The sequence below is a fragment of the Coregonus lavaretus genome (genome assembly GCF_964263955.1).
Source record: "Coregonus lavaretus genome assembly, chromosome: 32".
NCBI lineage: Eukaryota > Metazoa > Chordata > Actinopteri > Salmoniformes > Salmonidae > Coregonus > Coregonus lavaretus.
The window spans coordinates 13,248,421-13,268,897 of record NC_140019.1 but is presented as its reverse complement, the minus strand read 5'-3'; the positions used below and the strand labels follow the sequence as shown (position 1 = coordinate 13,268,897).

General features: G+C 43.4%; 1 protein-coding gene across 1 annotated transcript; it reads right to left on the bottom strand.

Annotated features, from left to right (window-relative positions):
* Positions 1–1,083: 1,083 nt before the first annotated feature.
* LOC311107712 (parapinopsin-like) lies at positions 1,084–19,906 on the bottom strand (the record flags this gene model as incomplete). Its single annotated transcript, XM_084150230.1, has 4 exons — positions 1,084–1,338; positions 2,851–3,084; positions 16,881–17,209; positions 19,528–19,906. The coding sequence occupies 4 exons, from the start codon at positions 19,904–19,906 to the stop codon at positions 1,084–1,086; spliced, it is 1,197 nt and encodes a 398-aa protein (XP_084006356.1).
* Positions 19,907–20,477: the final 571 nt, after the last annotated feature.

The window sequence follows — 20,477 nt, the reverse complement described above, 5'->3', positions numbered from 1 at the left end:
TCACTATTATTCTACAATGTAAAAAAATAGTAAAAATAAAGTAAAACCCTTCAATGAGTAGGTGTGTCCATTCTTCTCACTGGTAGTGTAGGTAAGACACTGCACGTGTTGAAATATCAAAAGAGAGGAGGAAACATCATGGCACTGACAGAACATTCAGGTAGCCTAAGGCATCAGCATGCTTAAGGTTGGCTGGCGCCTAGCCGAACTCGGCTAGCCGAACCGAACGAGTGTGCTCGTATTCTCCCTTAAAAGACCTTCACTTGAAATACGAGAAAAAAACGGCCATAGTACTTTGTCCATTTTGAGACGCCGTAGCCAGTACACGCTTCCTCAAAATAGTCTGAATTAATCTAAAATAACTCAAGAAATCTGTCATAAATTTTTAAGTTTTTGCCGAGGAGATCTTAGTCACGCAATTTTACATCTAACTAAGATGTTTGGTGAAATATTTCTCAGTGAAAACATTTGCATGAAAACGAGTCGTCTCTCGTTGAATGACAAAAAATACTTTATTGAAGAATCCCTACTGTTGACCAATCACCTATGAAGGGGCGTAGACTTCGGCTCCGAACTTCGGCTTGCCTCTAGAAAAAAAGTGTGTGCCTAACAGCTAAAAAAACTCTCACCAAAGTCCAAAATGAACAAAAACATCACAAAATGTCGTCATAACATATGCACAAACTCTTCCGAACTATTTCGGCTGGGAAGCATGTGGACGCCTTAAGAGATAATCAAAATGCTACAGGTCAGGGTGGACTGAGTCTGACATTAAAGGGTTAATGCTGTTGGATTCTGCACAATGAGAAAGGTAAAGACAGAAGGGAACAGGAGCTGGAGAAGGGGGACCCAGTCGGTATACATCTTGTAGGATCCAAGGCAGAGCTTCCCAGATGGCTGGGGAACAACTGAAGGGTCGTGACCAGTTACTCTTGGTTAAGGGCTTAAGACTGGGTTGACTTTGCTTATCTAGTGGGTCACAAAGACATTCAGAAGGTTCGACAGGAAAATGCAGGTGGCTATCTTCTCTCTGAGCCTCTCCCACCTCAGAGTGTGGTTCCACCAGCCCAGAAGAGGAGGTTCTCAGGAGGTGTAGTGGACCACCAGGGACATGGTGCGCCGCTCCCTCCGCAGGCCACACAGGGGGGCATTGCTGGGGCTCCTGTAGCTCTGGGTGTGTGGGGAGCCAAGCGAGGGCTGTTTTGGGGCCAGGGAGGGGCGTGAGAGAGGTGTCCGGGGGGTAGCGTTCTCCTCTCTGCTGCTCTGCTGGGTGTTAAAGCTGTACACAGACTGGGGCTCCCCCTTGCACCTCACAAAGGCCACGAAGCATCTGTAAAACTGCCACACACACACACACACACACACACACACACAGAGGAGTCACTTTCAGTATCAATCTCACTCACACACTGAGGTGATAGCATTTGACACCAAAGAAAGCTACCTGGTCTCAGAGCATTTCATATTATTCTGTACGTAAATCGGAGACATTCCATATGGTATGTCTTAATTTGTGGATGTCCATCATCCATTTCGTATGATATGTTACGAATTCCAATTTGTTGTGGCTAACATTAGCTAGGTGGCTAACACTAACGTTAGCTAGGCTAGGGGTTAGGGTTAAGGTTAGGAGTTAGGTTAAAGGGTTAAGGTTAGAGTTAGGGTTAGGAAGGGTTAGCTAAAAGGGTTAAGGTTAGGGTTAGGGGAAGGATTAGCTAACATGCAAAGTAGCTAAAAAGTAGTAAGTAGTTGAAAGGTTGCTAATTAGCTAAAATGCTAAAGTTTTCCGTGATGAGAATCGAACAGTAACCTTCTGTCTTATGTAACCATACCAAACATAACATCATACTAATATGAGTGTCCTGGATTTACCTTTACTATGTTATGTCTAGTCTATGAGACCAGGCTGCAGAAAGAGAGCGCAGAGTGACCTAGTTTGCTAGTATGTGTTCTCTATTAAAATGTGTTATTTTCTAAATAAGTATTTGTTTTCAGTCTGTGTTGCAGTGGAGGCTGTTGAGGGGAGAATGGCTCATAATAATGTCTGGAACGGAGCAAATGGAATGGCATCAAACACATGGAAACCATTTGTATGATGTATTTCATACCATTCCACTCATTCCGGTCCAGCCATTACCACGAGCACATCCTCCCCAATTAAGGTACCACCAACCTCCTGTGGTGCGTTGATACTTGACTCTTCTTCTTGGTTCAAGTGCCCCCAGAGAGGACAGATGGGATGTACGGTAGCTGCCAAACTAAGTATGTCAGCCGGCCTGTTCTTACTGTAAGTGTCATAGGTAGCATCTGGGAGGCAGGATTGCAGAGGGCGATGAGAGGTACAAAGTAATTACTGGGAGTCTGTGTCCTCACAATACTGTGTCCCCACAATGACAGGAGCCAGGGTGTCACTGTCAGTAGTCCTTGTGGGGATGTTCGCAGTGTCCCTCCACCCAGTCCCTCTCTGCTCCTCACTGACAGGTGGGCTGTCACAAGCACTTGAGCCCCCATTTATTAACTTTATCAACTGAGCTCTCGTAACAAGAGACATGATTAGCCTGTCCATGAACCTGAACTAAGGTTCAGTACAATACTCACACACCATCGAAACAGAGTATTTAGCAAAAACATCATGTCAACATGTTAGGACATACCTCATAAAATGATACCTCAATGATATCCATAGTATGGACTCTGGAGGCTGTGTGTGCTTGTCTTTCTGGCCTCACATTCCAGGCTGTCATAAGGCTGTCTAAGCTGCTGTCTAAGCTCTCCCCACCACTGTAAAGGCTACAGACAGGTGAACAACACCATTGTCCCTCTGGTCCGTCCTCTAGCGCCCCCTCTCACCTGGTTATTGAACAGCACATAGATTACAGGGTTGATGACGGTGCTGCTCTTGGCCAGGACGGCGGGCACCACGCTGGCCACGGGGGTGACCAGGCCTGACCGGCCGAAGGTGGCCACCAGGGCCATGACGCCGTAGGGCATCCAGCACAGCAGGTAGCAGGACACCATGGACAGCACCATGAGCAGGATGTGCTGCTCTCGCCTCCGGGCCGACAGCAGGTTGATCTTAGCCACCTGGGAACAGGAGGAGGAAGAGGAGAATAAAATTGTCAGGCAAAGCTTTGCATTGATCATACTGTAATGCTGTAGTGCTGGACATGTATGTTAAGGGCTCAAAGACAGTGGATTTTATGTAATGTGTGACAGAGCCAAATGATCAGCTGTGTTTCAGTCCATTCTTAACTTCTCTGAAAATAAGGTTTTTCTGTGTCATGTCTTTGGGTTAAAAGTAGCTCGGTCCTGGCATGAGACCAACAGTATCTTCGCGGAAGCCAGAGAGGCGTGTTTTCCACCTCCCCAGAGTTGATTTCATGCTCCCTCAGGTGCGCCGTTGTGTAATGTCCACTCAGACGCTTGTCTGACCGACTGGGGATACCAGCCAATCAGGAGAAATAACAGGATGTCAGTTCCTGTCCACGGCTCCTGTGTCTCTGTCAACGCCACACACCTCGTACATGCTCAACAGTGGAGGCTCCTCAGAGGAGGAAGGGGAGGACCATCCCCCTCAGTGAATTTCATAAACATTTAAATAGTGACACTTTTAAAAAGTTATCATTTTTAATAAAACTATACTAAATATATTCACGTCACCAAATAATTTATTAAAACACACTGTTTCGCAATGAAGGTCTACAATAGGGTTGAATATTTTCCCGGTATTTTACAAGTGTTCCATCCCAAGAATACATCACTTATCTCCCGGGTAACCCGGTATTTCCCACCAAAACCGGAAGTGTCATTCAAAAGCATTATAAAGCATATAAATAGGCCTATGTCTGGATTTCATTAGAGCTTTGATCGAAAATTCAAGCCTGATGCTACCTGAGTCTGATGAGCCATATATTAAATAACTTTTATGAGCCCAAGCCCAAAAAAGCCCAAATGACTGTGCCATTATCCAATACATATATGATAGAGGCTACTGCACATTAAGCATGACAGAAAAACTTAAAAGCCCATAGATTTACAGTTGAAGTCGGAAGTTTACATACACCTTAGCCAAATACATTAAAACTCAGTTTTTCACAATTCCTGACATTTAATCCTAGTAAAAATTCCCTGTCTTAGGTCAGTTAGGATCACCACTTTATTTTAAGAATGTGAAATGTAAGAATAATAGTAGAGAGAATGATTTATTTCAGCTTTTATTTCTTTCATCACATTCCCAGTGGGTCAGAAGTTTATATACACTCAATTAGTATTTGGTAGCATTGCCTTTAAATTGTTTAACTTGGGTCAAACGTTTCAGGTAGCCTTCCACAAGCTTCCCACAATAAGTTGGGTGAATTCTGGCCCATTCCTCCTGACAGAGCTGGTGTAACTGAGTAAGGTTTGTAGGCCTCCTTGCTCGCACATGTTTTTTCAGTTCTGCCCACACATTTTTTATAGGATTGAGGTCAGGGCTTTGTGATGGCCACTCCAATACCTTGACTTTGTTGTCCTTAAGCCATTTTGCCACAACTTTGGAAATATGCTTGGGGTCATTGTCCATTTGGAAGACCAATTTGCGACCAAGCTTTAACTTCCTGACTGATGTCTTGAGATGTTGCTTCAATATATCCACATAATTTTCCTTCCTCATGATGCCATCTATTTTGTGAAGTGCACCAGTCCCTCCTATAACAAAGCACCCCTACAGCATGAGGCTGCCACCCCCGTGCTTCACGGTTGGGATGGTGTTCTTCGGCTTGCAAGCTTACTCCTTTTTCCTCCAAACATAACGATGGTCATTATGGCCAAACAGTTCTATTTTTGTTTCATCAGACCAGAGGACATTTCTCCAAAAAGTATGATCTTTGTCCCCATGTACAGTTGTAAACCGTAGTCTGGCTTTTTTATGGTGGTTTTGGAGCAGTGGCTTCTTCCTTGCTGAGCGGCCTTTCAGGTTATGTTGATAAAGGACTCGTTTTACTGTGGATATAGATACTTTTGTACCTGTTTCCTCCAGCATCTTCACAAGGTCCTTTGCTGTTGTTCTGGGATTGATTTGCACTTTCCGCACCAAAGTACGTTAATCTCTAGGAGACAGAACGCGTCTCCTTCCTGAGCAGTATGGCGTACAGATGAACGTGGTACCTTCAGACATTTGGAAATTTCTCCCAATGATTTTTTCTGAGGTCTTGGCTGATTTCTTTTGATGTTCCCATGATGTCAAGCAAAGAGTCACTGAGTTTGAAGGTAGGCCTTGAAATACATCCACAGGTGCACCTCCAATTGACTCAAATTATGTCAATTAGCCTATCAGAAGCTTCTAAAGCCATTACATCATTTTCTGGAATTTTCCAAGCTGTTTAAAGGCACAGTCAACTTAGTGTATGTAAACTTCTGACCCACTGGAATTGTGATACAGTGAATTATTAGTGAAATAATCTGTCTGTAAACAATTGTTGGAAAAATTACTTGTGTCATGCACAAAGTAGATAACCGACTATAGTTTGTGGTCCTCTGTAGCTCAATTGGTAGAGCATGGCGCTTGTAACGCCAGGGTAGTGGGTTCGATCCCCGGGACCACCCATACGTAAAAATGTATGCGCACATGACTGTAAGTCGCTTTGGATAAAAGCGTCTGCTAAATGGCATATTATTATTATTAACAAGAAATGTGTGGAGTGGTTGAAAAACAAGTTTTAATGATTCCAACCTAAGTGTATGTAAACTTCCGACTTCAACTGTAGCTAGCTCTTGGGTAAATAAATGAAATTAGCTTCAGTAGGTTAATATTTTTGAGTGTGAACTGTATTACTGTACTTTTTACGTTCAAACCATGATAAAGCATGGAGAAAATATTTTTGGTTCAGCACATGTGGCTTACAGAGTTACAAGTATAGGTCAGCGAATTTGATTTTAATTTTGTTAATATTGTAGGGCCTATTTGTACAATTAGTAGGCTGACGCATATATAGGCCTACCTTTGAAAATATTTCCCCTAATGTTAATAGCCTACCTCCTCTTTCTCTCTCTATTGTTGCTTCATTCCTTCCTCACTTTCAACAGTTAAATGAAATAAGTTTCGTAGTCCTTATCTTCATCATTCTAATGACATCCTTGAATAATATAGGACTAGAACTAGATGCAGAAGGCTTACACTTCTCTTCATGAAGATTGAATGGTTATGGGTCTGAAAAAATACAGTGAGGGAAAAAAGTATTTGATCCCCTGCTGATTTTGTACGTTTGCCCACTGACAAATAAATTATCAGTCTATAATTTTAATGGTAGGTTTATTTGAATAGTGAGAGACAGAATAACAACAAAAAAATCCAGAAAAACACATGTCAAAAATGTTATAAATTGATTTACGTTTTAATGAGGGAAATAAGTATTTGACCCCCTCTCAATCAAAAAGATTTCTGGCTCCCAGGTGTCTTTTATACAGGTAACGAGCTGAGATTAGGAGCACACTCTTAAAGGGAGTGATCCTAATCTCAGTTTGTACCTGTATAAAAGACACCTGTCCACAGAAGCAATCAATCAATCAGATTCCAAACTCTCCACCATGGCCAAGACGAAAGAGCTCTCCAAGGATGTCAGGGACAAGATTGTAGACCTACACAAGGCTGGAATGGGCTACAAGACCATCGCCAAGCAGCTTGGTGAGAAGGTGACAACAGTTGGTGCGATTATTCACAAATGGAAGAAACACAAAAGAACTGTCAATCTCCCTCGGCCTGGGGCTCCATGCAAGATCTCACCTCGTGGAGTTGCAATGATCATGAGAAGGTGAGGAATCAGCCCAGAACTACACGGGAGGATCTTGTCAATGATCTCAAGAAGGCAGCTGGGACCATAGTCACCAAGAAAACAATTGGTAACACACTACGCCGTGAAGGACTGAAATCCTGCAGCGCCCGCAAGGTCCCCCTGCTCAAGAAAGCACATATACATGCCCGTCTGAAGTTTGCCAATGAACATCTGAATGACTCAGAGGAGAACTGGGTGAAAGTGTTGTGGTCAGATGAGACCAAAATCAAGCTCTTTGGCATCAACTCAACTCGACGTGTTTGGAGTAGGAGGAATGCTGCCTATGACCCCAAGAACACCATCCTCACCGTTAAACATGGAGGTGGAAACATTATGCTTTGGGGGTGTTTTTCTGCTAAGGGGACAGGACAACTTCACCGCATAAATGGATGATGGACGGGGCCATGTACCGTCAAATCTTGGGTGAGAACCTCCTTCCCTCAGCCAGGGCATTGAAAATGGGTCGTGGATGGGTATTCCAGCATGACAATGACCCAAAACACACGGCCAAGGCAACAAAGGAGTGGCTCAAGAAGAAGCACATTAAGGTCCTGGAGTGGCCTAGCCAGTCTCCAGACCTTAATCCCATAGAAAATCTGTGGAGGGAGCTGAAGATTCGAGTTGCCAAACGTCTGCCTCGAAACCTTAATGACTTGGAGAAGATCTGCAAAGAGGAGTGGAACAAAATCCCTCCTGATATGTGTGCAAACCTGGTGGCCAACTACAAGAAATGTCTGACCTCTGTGATTGCCAACAAGGTTTTTGCCACCAAGTACTAAGTCATGTTTTGCAGAGGGTCAAATACTTATTTCCCACATTAAAATGCAAATCAATTTTTTTACATTTTGACATGCGTTTTTCTAGATTATTTTGTTGTTATTCTGTCTCTCACTATTCAAATAATCCTACCATTAAAATTATAGATTGATCATGTCTTTGTCTACCGCCATTGCACATTCGCTCTTCTTTCAAACTACCAGTGAGTTCTATTGGCTGATGTACAGTGCATTGCAAAAGTATTCATCCCCATTGGCATTTTTCCTATTTTGTTGCATTACAACCTGTCATTTAAATTGATTTTTATTTGGATTTCATGTAATGGACATACACAAAATAGTCCAAATTGATGAAGTGAAATGAAAAAAATTACTTGTTTCAAAAAATCCAAAAAAATTTATAACGGAAAAGTGATGCGTGCATATGTATTCACCCCCTTTGCTATGAAGCCCCTAAATAAGATCTGGTGCAACCAATTACCTTCAGAAGTCACAAAATTAGTTAAATTAAGTCCACCTGTGTGAAATCTAAGTGTCACATAATCTGTAACATGATCTCAGTATATATAAACCTGTTCTGAAAGGCCCCAGAGTCTGTAACACCACTAAGCAAGGGGCAGCACCAAGCAAGCAGCACCATGAAGACCAAGGAGCTCTCCAAACAGGTCAGGGGAAAAGTTGTGGAGAAGTACAGATCAGGGTTGGGTTATAAAAAAATATCACAAGCTTTGAACATCCCACGGAGCACCATTAAATCCATTATAATTTTTTTTTTAAGAATATGGCACCACAACAAACCTGCCAAGAGAGGGCCGCCCACCAAAACTCACAGACCAGGCAAGGAGGACATTAATCAGAGAGGCAACAAAGAGACCAAAGATAACCCTGAAGGAGCTGCAAAGCTCCACAGCGGGGATTGAAGTATCTGTCCATAAGACCACTTTAAGCCGTACACTCCACAGAGCTGGGCTTTATGGATGAGTGGCCAGAAAAAAGCCATTGCTTAAAGAAAAAAACAAGCAAACACGTGGAAGAAGGTACTCTGGTCAGATGAGACTAAAATTGAGCTTTTTGGCCATCAAGGAAAACGCTATGTCAGGCGCAAACCCAACACCTCTCATCACCCCGAGAACACCATCCAGCATCATGCTGTGGGGATGTTTTTCATCAGCAGGGACTGGGAAACTAGTCAGAATTGAAGGAAAGATGGATGGCGCTAAATACAGGGAAATTCTTGAGGGAAACCTGTTTCAGTCTTCCAGAGATTTGAGACAGGGACAGAGGTTCACCTTCCAACAGGACAATGACCCTAAGCATACTGCTACAGCAACACTCTAGTGGTTTAAGGGGAAACATTTAAATGTCTTGGAATGGCCTAGTCAAAGCCCAGACCTCAATCCAATTGAGAATCTGTGGTATGACTTAAAGATTGCTGTACACCCGTGGAACCCATCCAACCTGAAGGAGCTGGAGCAGTTTTGCCTTGAAGAATGGGCAAAAATCCCAGTGGCTAGATGTGCCAAGCTTATAGAGACATACCCCAAGAGACTTGCAGCTGTAATTGCTGCAAATGGTGGCTCTACAAAGTATTGACTTTGGGGGGGTGAATAGTTATGCACGCTCAAGTTTTAATTTTTTTGGTCTTATTTCTTGTTTGTTTCACAATAAAAATTATTTTGCATCTTCAAAGTGGTAGGCATGTTGTGTAAATCAAATGATATAAACCCCCAAAAAATCCATTTTAATTCCAGGTTGTAAGGCAACAAAATAGGAAAAATGCCAAGGGGGGTGAATACTTTTGCAAGCCACTGTATTTAACATTCAGCAAACATTCTTGCGCCCCTCTTCGAATAGTCTTTTGGTATGAGAAATGCTAAAACAAATAATGTCCAGCAAGCTATTCTAGTCTAGCTTTTCCAAGAGCTAAGGATCGTGTTTTAAGGATAGAGGCCAGCGGCGCACAGGTGCATGTGTATTGCGCAAGAGAGGCAATAAGTTAGAAGCTTATTATGCATAACCTATCATTAATTAGCTAAATATAAGGCTAATATTGCATTGAATTTATTACCTGAAATAGGTAGGCTAGGACATCTATATATAGGGCTATATGTCAATCTAGAACAATGATTATCTATTTTGGACGCAATTTGAATGGAGTTGATGGAGAGACAGAAAGACTGCGAGAGAATGCTCACGCGTGCACTAATTTAAAGCAACGATTTTCGAGTGATTATCTTTTTTGTAACTCTGCAGCTGCAATTAGAAAAACAAATCTTTACAATAAAAAAATATTGTGATCCCGAAAGCCAGATGGAGATGGGTAAATTAGACGCGCATTCGGTCTTTATATTACTGTAGCATAGACTATGCTGCAGCAAATGCAGGCCTACCTGTCACAAGAAAAAAAAGTTACCATGATGAGATGATAGGTCTATATGCATTGTGAACTTCACTCCCTACTGAGACCCTAGTCTACAGTAGTCTCAGTAGGGTAGCACCATGGTGTAGCCGGAGGACAGCTAGCTTTTGTCCACCTCTGGGTACATTGACTTCAATACAAAACCTAGGAGGCTCACGGTTCTCACCCCCTTCCATAGACTTACACAGCAATTATGACAACTTCTGGAGGATGTCCTCCAACCTATCAGAGCTCTTGCAGCATCAACTGACATGTTGTCCACCCAATCAAAGGATCAGAGAATGAATCTAGTATTGAAAGCATAAGCTACAGCTAGCCAGCACTGCAGTGCATAAAATGTGGTGAGTAGTTGACTCAAAGAGAGAGAAAGATAATAGTTGAACAGTTTTGAACAAATTCATTTCTTCCGAAATTAAGGAGAAGCAAGAGAGCGAGAGAGAGAGAGAGAGAGGGGGGGGGGGGGGGGGGGAGCTAGCTATATTTTGTAGTATATATTATTTTCACTTTCAATTTCACTTACTTAGCTAGTGTCAAATGCAGCTAGCTAGTTTAGCCTAAAACACCTGGCTCAATCAGACAGGGATGCTATGTTAGCTATCTGGCTATGGCTATCCAACACTGGAACTCTTCTAAGTGAAGGTAAGCTTTTGGTTGTATTAATTTATTGCCATGAGGCCCACCGATGTAACTGCTAAACTGATTGCTGCTGAGTACACTGTACTGCATGATTGTAGCTATGTTGACTATGACATGACAACAATGTAGGCCGTGTGTAGCTGTTAGCGGTCATGATATGTTGTGAACTGAAGTCCACAAGAGAAGGGAAAAGGTGAGAGGAGGAGAGCGCATAGATAGATGCGAGAAGGAATTATATGTACAACGAGCTGTTTGTCTGTGGCTGCTATGAAAGTGAACTGTTTGCATGTGATCATTGGTGTATTCATTGCGCTGATTTTGTTGAAAACGTTTCTTAAACAGAAGCAAACGGAACGAAATGAGGATAAACATGCCTGAATTTGTCCAATAGAAACTCTCGTTTGCAACTGTTGGACTAATGATTACACCCTAAATCAGCTAGATACAGGCAACAGTGTGCAAGGTGGTATTGAATGTGTCACTGTCTGTCACCTTGATTACTGAAAATTCTCTCGACCTGTGCACCTACATTGTAAACTTTCATTCATAGGCTAGGTTGTCGTAACCTCATGATGGGCACAGGGAAAATTTGAGTATCATGTAGTAGCCTAAACCTATCAGTGCTATATTGAGCTGGGTGAATGGAATTTGAATGACAGTCATCCAATATGCTGTAATAGAAATAAGGCCATGTTCATAAAAAAAGTAATCATCCTCCCTCATCTTAAACGGCACCGACCGCCACTGATGATCAATTAGACTGAGCCTTGTTGCCGGCTGTGTAGGCCATAACCTGTGTTACATCCGCAATCTTCTTAGCCATATAATAGGCATTCTACTGCTGCCAAGCCATCACAGGGGGTCTTTCCTGTGTATTGCCTGGATTGCTCTATTCCAGACCCACAAAGGAAGCAGGTACTGGTGAGCTTCTATCTTGGAGGCTCAGGCTGTTCTTTTCAGGAAATTTATAAAAAGGTAATTTGAGACACCTGGGGATTTGGCCATGCATTGGACTAACACATTAGGATGCTGTCGTATCTATATTTATTCTGAGGCACAGTTATGGCATGATAAATCTCACAGTGATGTGAGACCATGGGAGAGGCTTTTACGACCAACAGTGTGCCTGGAATTAAGATGTGCAGCGAGGCCCAACCATATAAAATCCCAACCCTTGATCCATACAGATTCTCTTCATTTGAATGTAATTTCTCTGTGTGATGTGTCACTGCATGGTGAATTGTAATTCACCTCTCAGATGACGGTCCTGCTCCACAGGCTGGCGCTTGGTTTCTAAGAAAAGCTGCTTCAGAAGAAAGGTGACTGGTGGATCAGCAAAGTTGGAATTCATAAGTAATCAGGTCTGCAACGCTGGTCCCATCAGCTGAACAGAGTTAAACAAACCCAGGGAAAATGAGCCGCTTACATAACTGGACTGTCACCAATAGTAACGGGCCGCTTCCACAGTCCAAAAATATCTCCTAGATGATTAATTCACGGAGTAGCGCTGGCGGGCAGCGGGTAGCATGGGCGAGGGCGCTCGGAGCGGTGCAGGCAGCCCCAGCCACCAATTGGAACCCCTTAATTACAAATTGGTTGTGTGAGCCAGATGCCCAGGTTTTATATAAGCCCCTCAACGGCATGGATGATTCACAAAAACCTGAGGAGGGGTCATTGACCTGTTGAACACAACCTGGCCCCGACTCCCCGGAGAGCCTGGCTCCAATACTCCTCAGAGAGCCTGGCTCCAATACTCCCCAGAGAGCCTACCTCCAATACTCCCCAGAGAGCCTACCTCCAATACTCCCCAGAGAGCCTGCCTCCATTACTCCTCAGAGAGCCTGCCTCCATTACTTGGAGGATAAATCAATAGCAGGAGGGTAAATATAGACTTGTCGCTTCCAGGGAAGAGGAGCGGTTTGGCGCTCCTTAAATAGCCATGAAAAAATTGGACCCTGACCATGATCCAATGTCTAGCTGCTTCTCCTAATGGACATTAACTATTTTCCTCCATGCTATATGTTTGCCATATATCTTTATAGCATGGTCACAGCAGTGGTAAAAAATACATTGAGGAAATTATCTATATTGTGTGTCTCTTTATGTGTTTTTGAAACATCAGGCTTGTTTGTATTGTGTAGTGTCAGTGCATTGCTATCTGGCTTTGGCCTCCAGTCATTAATGAAGGAAATACTTCAGTATAAATGTAATGATATCTCCAGATCATCCAGCCAGACATATCCAGATAGCCTTTCTATTCCATTTACACTGTTTGTCAAAGGGATAATGGGTCCAGAAGCACAAAGGCTGAGCAGGTCCCATAACTGTGGATAACAGTAAATCATGGTCTGGCTTGAACCATTATGCCGGCAGCCACAGCGCTGTCTGTAAACATAAAAAACAACGCTTTGTTGGTATGCATTCTACAATTACCCATATGAACTACCAATATCGTTGATATAAAATGTTTTGCAGTTACCCAACAGTAGCTCGATGTGCTGTTAATGATTTTGACCAGGATACACTACATGACCAAACGTATGTGGACACCTGCTTGTCGAACATCTCATTCCAAAATCATAGGCGTTACAGTTTTTCTCGATTGCTAAGACACATTTCTTGAAAGCTGCTCTCCTTTTCTCTTAACTGTGAACACAAAACCCAATTTTCAAGCTATATTCACAAAACCTCAGACTCTTCTTGCAAAACCAAACTTTCACCTCAAAACAGTTCAATCTGTGCTCAAAACTGAACTATGTTGTCAAATCGTGCCCCAAGTCAATCAAAATAAAAAACACTACTGAACAGTCACTAAACACTACGTAGAAAGATAGAAAACACAATGCTCAGGACATGAAGCTGGAGAAATAAATGTTTATTGTTCACTGTAGGCTAAATGCATGTTGCAAAACAAAAAAAACCTGTGCATTTAGCACTTGTACAAAAAGACAAAACAGAAATCTTGTGCATTTACATGTAGCACTTGTAAAAACAAACAGAAATCTTATGCGTTTGCCACTTGTGTACAGTAAGCCCATATAAAAATAAAAGTACAAAAATATACAAATAAGTGCATTACTCAGCCACAGCATCATGTCTCCGTACTGGGTCAGGCCACAGGACTTCATCCACATCACAGGCCACATTTTGTCTGGCCAGGCAACGGGGGAAAAAACCCCTGGCATGCCGTATCCAGGCTTGGCATGCCTCCACACCTATGTCACCACAGGCAAGTCCCATGGCTTGCAGGAGATTTACCCTGGTGTAAGGTTGGCGTTCATATACCTTCCACCGCCATGAGGAGAATAATTCCTCAATGGGGTTTAGGAAAGGGGAGTACGGTGGAAGGCAATGAACCTTGGTTCATATTGTACCACTCTCTAACCTGGAGGGCTCTGTGAAAACTCACATTGTCCCAAACAACAACATAGATGGGATGCTCATCCTGCTGCCCTAACAAAGCATCTCGCATGTGAATGAGGAAAATGAGGAGCTGGTGAGTGTTGTAGGGCCCCAGGTTGGCATGATGGTGGACAACCCCATGATTGCTGATGGCAGCACATAATGTGACATTGCCACCACGCTGCCCAGGAACACCAACAATGGCCCGATGGCCAATCACATTACGGCCTCTCCTTCTCCTTTTGGTGAGATTAAACCCAGCTTCATCCATGTAGATGTATTGATGGGGTCTTTCCATTGCATCCAGTTGAAAAACCCTCTGTAGAAATAGATATAGTTTTGTAAGTGATACGGAAAAAGTGATTTAGGCCACTACAGTAAATCACTACTTAGAGTAATCAACATCGAATGTGTCTGGATATATGCCAACCTGTACATACTGGAATCTTTGCTCTTTGACTCTGTCTGAGTTGCGATCAAAGGGCACTCTGTATAGCTGTTTCATGCGCAGTCTGTTGCGCTTGAGGACACGATCAACAGTAGAGAGGCTGACACTGTTGATACCCTCAAAATGTAAATGGTCCTCAATGATCTTCTGCTGAATTTCGCTCAGTTTAATGGCATTGTTCTCACGGACCATATCAACAATTAGGGTCTCTTGGTGTGGGGAGAACATACCTGTCCTCCCACCCCCATGTGGCAGTCTTTCAATTCTACAAAAAGAGAACATGGAGTTACAAAAAATATACATGGAATACTAGGCCTACAAACAGTTAGACCAACCCTCCATTACAATACTACAGTACATTGGTACAGTGATGTACTGAAACATATATTTACTTACAGTATACTGTGGTACAGTATATAGTATGTCATACAGTAATTGCTGTCAACATTTACATACTGTACTATAATGTCAAATAAAAGTAATTACCTGTTCTCTTCTCTAAATCTTCGGATTATGGTGGACACAGTGAATCTACTGATGTTTGGTTGTACCCTTTGTCCAGCCTCCCTCATGCGCATACCATGGACAAGAACATGGTCAATCACAGTAGCTCTGATTTAATCAGATATTACTGTTCTTTGTTTTCGCTGACCACCTCGACCACCTCGACCTCCTCTCGCACGAACTCTTCCTCTCAGATTTCTATCCATTGTAGGGCCTCACAAACCAGTGCTCTCTGAACTGGCTTACTGTATATGTTCCCTCACATCATTAGCCACAAGTGTGATCAATTTTGAGTTGTTGTGTTCAAGTGGTGACACCTGTGCTCTAATTGTGTTTGACTTTTGTCACCTGTGCTCACCATTATGCAGCACGGGTGCATCACAATGAAAATGTGTTGGCAAGTTATGTCTAAACAGGTGAAAAGTGCTTATGGTTTTGCCAAAAGAGTGATTGATTCAATCAGTGTGTTCAGGCAACTGAGCATTTGGTTCAGACAATAGGGTTTAGTGTTTTAGCAAATGAGAAAAACTGTAATATGGAGTTGGTCCCCCACCCTTTGCTGCTATAACAGCCTCCACTCTTCTGGGAAGGCTTTCCACTAGATGTTGGAACATTGCTGTGAGGACTTGCTTCCATTCAGCCACAAGAGCATTAGTGAGGTTGGGCACTGATGTTGGGTGATTAGGCCTGCCTCGCAGTCGGCATTCCAATTCATCCCAAAGGTGTTCAATGGGATTGTCAAGTTCTTCCACACCGATCTCGACAAACCATTTCTGTATGGACCTCCCTTTGTGCACGGAGGCATTGTCATGCTGAAACAGGAAAGGGCCTTCCTCAAATTGTTGCCACAAAGTTGGAAGCACAGAATCATCTAGAATGTCATTGTATGCTGTAGCGTTAAGATTTCCCTTCACTGGAACTAAGGGGCCTAGCCCGAACCATGAAAAATAGTCCAATGGCAGCAAGCTTTACACCACTCCAGGTGACGCTTGGCATTGTGCATGGTGATCTTAGGCTTGTGTGCGGCTGCTCGGCCATGGAAACCCATTTCATGAAGCTCCCGATGAACAGTTCTTGTGCTGACGTTGCTTGCAGAGGCAGTTTGGAACTTGGTAGTGAGTGTTGCAACCGAGGACAGACGATTTATATGCGCTGCGAGCTTCAGCCTTCAGCGGTCCCGTTCTGTGAGCTTGTGTGTCCTACCACTTCGCGGCTGAGCCGTTGTTTCTCCTAGACGTTTCCACTTCACAATAACATCACTTACAGTTGACCGGGGTAAATCTAGCAGGGCAGAAATTTGACGAACTGACTTGTTGGAAAGGTGGCATCCTATGACGGTGCCACGTTGAAAGCCACTGAGCTCTTCCGTAAGGCCTTTCTACTGTCAATGTTTGTCTATGGACATTGCATGACTATGTGCTCAATTTTATACACCTGTCAGCAACCGGTGTGGCTGAAATAGCCAAATCCACTAATTTGAAGAGGTGTCCACATACCTTTGTATATATAGAGTATATTTCAATGCAGACACTCTCTCTGTCTCGGCATGTCAAAATCATTCATGTCATGTAAAGCACAGAGCAGTACAGATCGGACAGGTAGAGTTGCTATGTAACCAGCTGCAGAGTACACACTTCATTAGCACCAGAGTGCACACTCCATCATAATCTCATGATCTTCATATAAGGCACCAGACACCATGTAGCCAACCACCAATGAGTGACAGCACCACTCTAGGGTTGGAGTCCATTTAGGAAGAAGTTTGAAATTTGAAATTCAGTTAATTAATTAATGGAAATGGGAAGATTTTCAATTCATACACTTCAATTCACTTCCTGAATTGACTGCATTCAAAATGGACCTTCCCCCACCTGAGTCCCACTCACCCCCCTGATGGCGACCAGTATCCTGCTGTAGGAGTAGACCATGATCATGAGGGGAAGCAGCAGGCAAAAGATGAACAGGCAAACCACATAGGAGACACTGGCCGGAGAGCGCTGGGTCCACTGGACAGAGCAGGAGGTCCCGGCCCCCTCCGGGCCGTAGCTGCTCCAGCCCATTAAGGGGGGCAGGGTCCACAGCAAAGAATAGAGCCAGGAGCCCCACACAAACAGCCAGGCCTTCCTGAAGTCAGACACAGCAGCCTTGGTGGAGCGCTGCACGGTGGTGTAGCGCTCATAGGACAGAATGGACAGAGACACCAGGGACACGATCCCTAGGAGGGACAGAGAGGGAAGGAGAGAGGGAGAGAGAGAGGGTGAGAGAGAGAGAGAGAGAGAGAGAGAGAGAGAGAGAGAGAGAGAGAGAGAGAGAGAGAGAGAGAGAGAGAGAGAGAGAGAGAGAGAGAGAGAGAGAGATGAGGTTATCAGGGTGTCATGGGGTGTCTGGTGTTGTTATAACAGAAGCCAGTTATGACAGTTTTTTCACCAGTTTGAGAATTCAGATGCTAAAGAGAATAGGATAAGGTTACATAACAATCATTAGCTCGGCTTTGCCCTATACAGGTAACATTTAGTAAACCCAAGAGAGAGCTGGCCTGTATGGTGCAGTATTATATTCCTACACATCGAAGTCAGACCACTGCAAGTTGGCTTTTAGTGCTGTTGTGTCCAAAGAGAACCAGGTGATTTAAAAGGCTTGTCTTGCAAGTGTCTTTTATTATTTTCAGCCGAGGCCGGGGATAAGCACAGGACTTTTCATCAGATGAAGCACTCAGTGGAGTAAGATCAAACATAAGGCACTTGTAGGAACTGCTAAATGACGTAAATGTAAAATGTATACAAATCTATACTGTGTGTGTGTGTGTGTGTGTGTGTGTGTGTGTGTGTGTGTGTGTGTGTGTGTGTGTGTGTGTGTGTGTGTGTGGACGTGCCTGTCTACCTGTCTGTCAGTGTGTGAGTGGGACGTGTGTGTGTGTTTGTCTATAGCTGAGGGAAAAATAGGTTTATGTCTTCATTATGCCAGTCTGTCTCAGAGTACTAGCCTGACATTCTAGGAAGTGGGATTCATTATTGAATTTACAGTGTGTCCTCTCAGGAGGTGAGAGCTTGCTAAAAGTTTCTGCCTGTGCAACAAGTGAAAGGCAATGAAAGAAAAAAGTTTGCCCAACTTAATTTAGTCTTCCTAAGTGCTCAGAGTACTTCTAGACTTTGTGAGTTGTGAATGAATGCCATCCTTAATTAGCGGTTGCTGGCTGTTATGAAGAATGACAGCATATAGAGCCTTCAGGAAGCACACAGAGTAAAATAGGGCATTGATTAGAGAAATTGTTCAGGGCCTGTGTGACGTGCCCACTCCTCCCCTCCAAGAGTGTTTACAGGTCTGGTTGAGCTGTCTAGGGAGCGGGGGTGTGCGTGCATGCGTACGTGTGTATGTGTGTGTGTGTGTGTGCTTGTGTGTTTGTGTGTGTGTGGTTGTGTGTGTGCGTACAAGTGTGTGTGTGTGTGTGTGTGTGTGTGTGTGTGTGTGTGTGTGTGTGTGCACGAGTGTGTGTGTGTGTGTGCACGAGTGTGTGTGTGTGTGCACGAGTGCATGCGTGGGTGCTTGTGTGGTTGTGTGTCATGCATGTGTGTGTGTGACTGCCCTCCTGCGTGGCTTCAAAGGGAAGGGGAACAGGGGAGTCTGCCCTAATTATTGAGCTTTAAAGATATCCAACAGCCAAATGTCACAGCATTGGACTAATAGCCTGCTTTGACAATTTATTTATTTGCCAAGCTCATTAGAAATGATAGGTATTTTTGTACACTTTAATCAGAAACATGAATGACTCCATCCTCCATCAACGTAATGAACTGCATTTGTCAAACGTCCACAGCTCATAATTCAATCTACTTTGGTTATCACAAAGATCCAGAGACATGCAAGGAGAGATGACAGATGAGAGGAGAGGTGTACATGTGTATATAAGATCAGCTACAGTTTGTATGAGTGGCTGATCAGAAAGGCTACTGTAGGCTTTGTTCTGCTCTGTGTTGAATGGGATGTCTCATTATGGGGTAAATGAATACATTAGAATAGCCTACATGCTTAATATTTTCAAGGTCCTAAGCAAAGGTCCTACATTTACTATGTCAAGCTTCCCAGTCAAGTGCAAATTGAAACTTATTCACACACAGAAACGAATCAATTTTGGCATAAAGGTTGGATGTAAATGTCTCTTGCTCCTGCTAAAGATTTATGCAATAGTTTTTCATTAGTGTTCCACTATTTCCACATTCAGATGTAGGTTAATGAAAATGTTACAGGCACAGGGAGGAATAAAGTACCATAAATTGATGATGAATTGTGCTCTGACACTTTTCATAATGAGCCTGGAGGACTTATTTAAGAATTTATCAAGCAGTAATGATCTGAAGGATTTGCATTACTTTTTTACAGTCGATATTTGTCTGATAGTAAAGTAGCCTAGGCTATAAAATCGTAGGCTAAGAAACTCTTATATGCAAAATATTTGTTTTATTTGTCACATTGAGGTAAGCCTACAGTGTAGGCTCCATGGCTTTCGCTGCCTGTTGAAATATTAGAAAAACTCACCGAAAAGCGAATTGGCGAAGCCATACCACTTGCAACCATGGTGTCCAATGAGCCATCTCCCCTGTAGACTTGCCGCGAAACTGAATGGAGTTCCAAAAATACACACGAGGATGTCGCTCACGTTGATGTTCAGAAGGATGAGGTTGATGGGCGTCCAAAGCGACCGAAACTTTGCAAAGATAAGCAGGACAAGAAGGTTGTTGAGGAATCCCAGGACCAAAATGAGCCCAAGACATACTGCCACCACCGTGTGGCCATGCCTGCTCAGGCCGAGGGGGTCCTGGGGCACCAAGGTGTCCCGAACACTGGCATTGGTGCTTAGGTTGGAAGCGGAGCTTTCGGAGGTGCTGAAATTCAGAGCTCTTATGTGGACAACCATAGCACCCTAGTGCACGCGGGGGTGACTTGCAACACGAGGAGTCGACGCGCTCTCACTCATTCAAACTCGCGCACAGCACAGAACACATGCTCACCAACAGTCTCGGTCACAAAGAAAGACATGCAGATCTCCCATTTATTCTCTCCCCTTATAACCCAGCTAGCACATAACGTTCTGACAACCATATGTTTCTTAGAGCTTGGTGAGAGCGTGGTTGTCCTATGGTTATTTTGCATACAACCTTACCACAACTTCCTGGGAATGGTGCAGGATAGTTACTTGGCTTTGGAACATTCTCAGCACATTTTAGAAATTGGACAAAAAAACGTTATTTTCTTGGCAGTTCATTACTATAACAGAACGTTTCGTAAAAGTTAAAACATTTACATTTCATTTAAACTTTGGTAATGTTCTAGGAACGTTGTCCAATTAGTTTGACATTTGGAATGTCCTCAAATAGTTCAGAGAATGTTAAGAAACAACATTCTTCTGTGGGAATTTCCGTACTTCAGCATAACGTTTTCTACAGGTTTCCTCATGGTTCTATTAAAAGTAGTGTTCTCAAATTGTT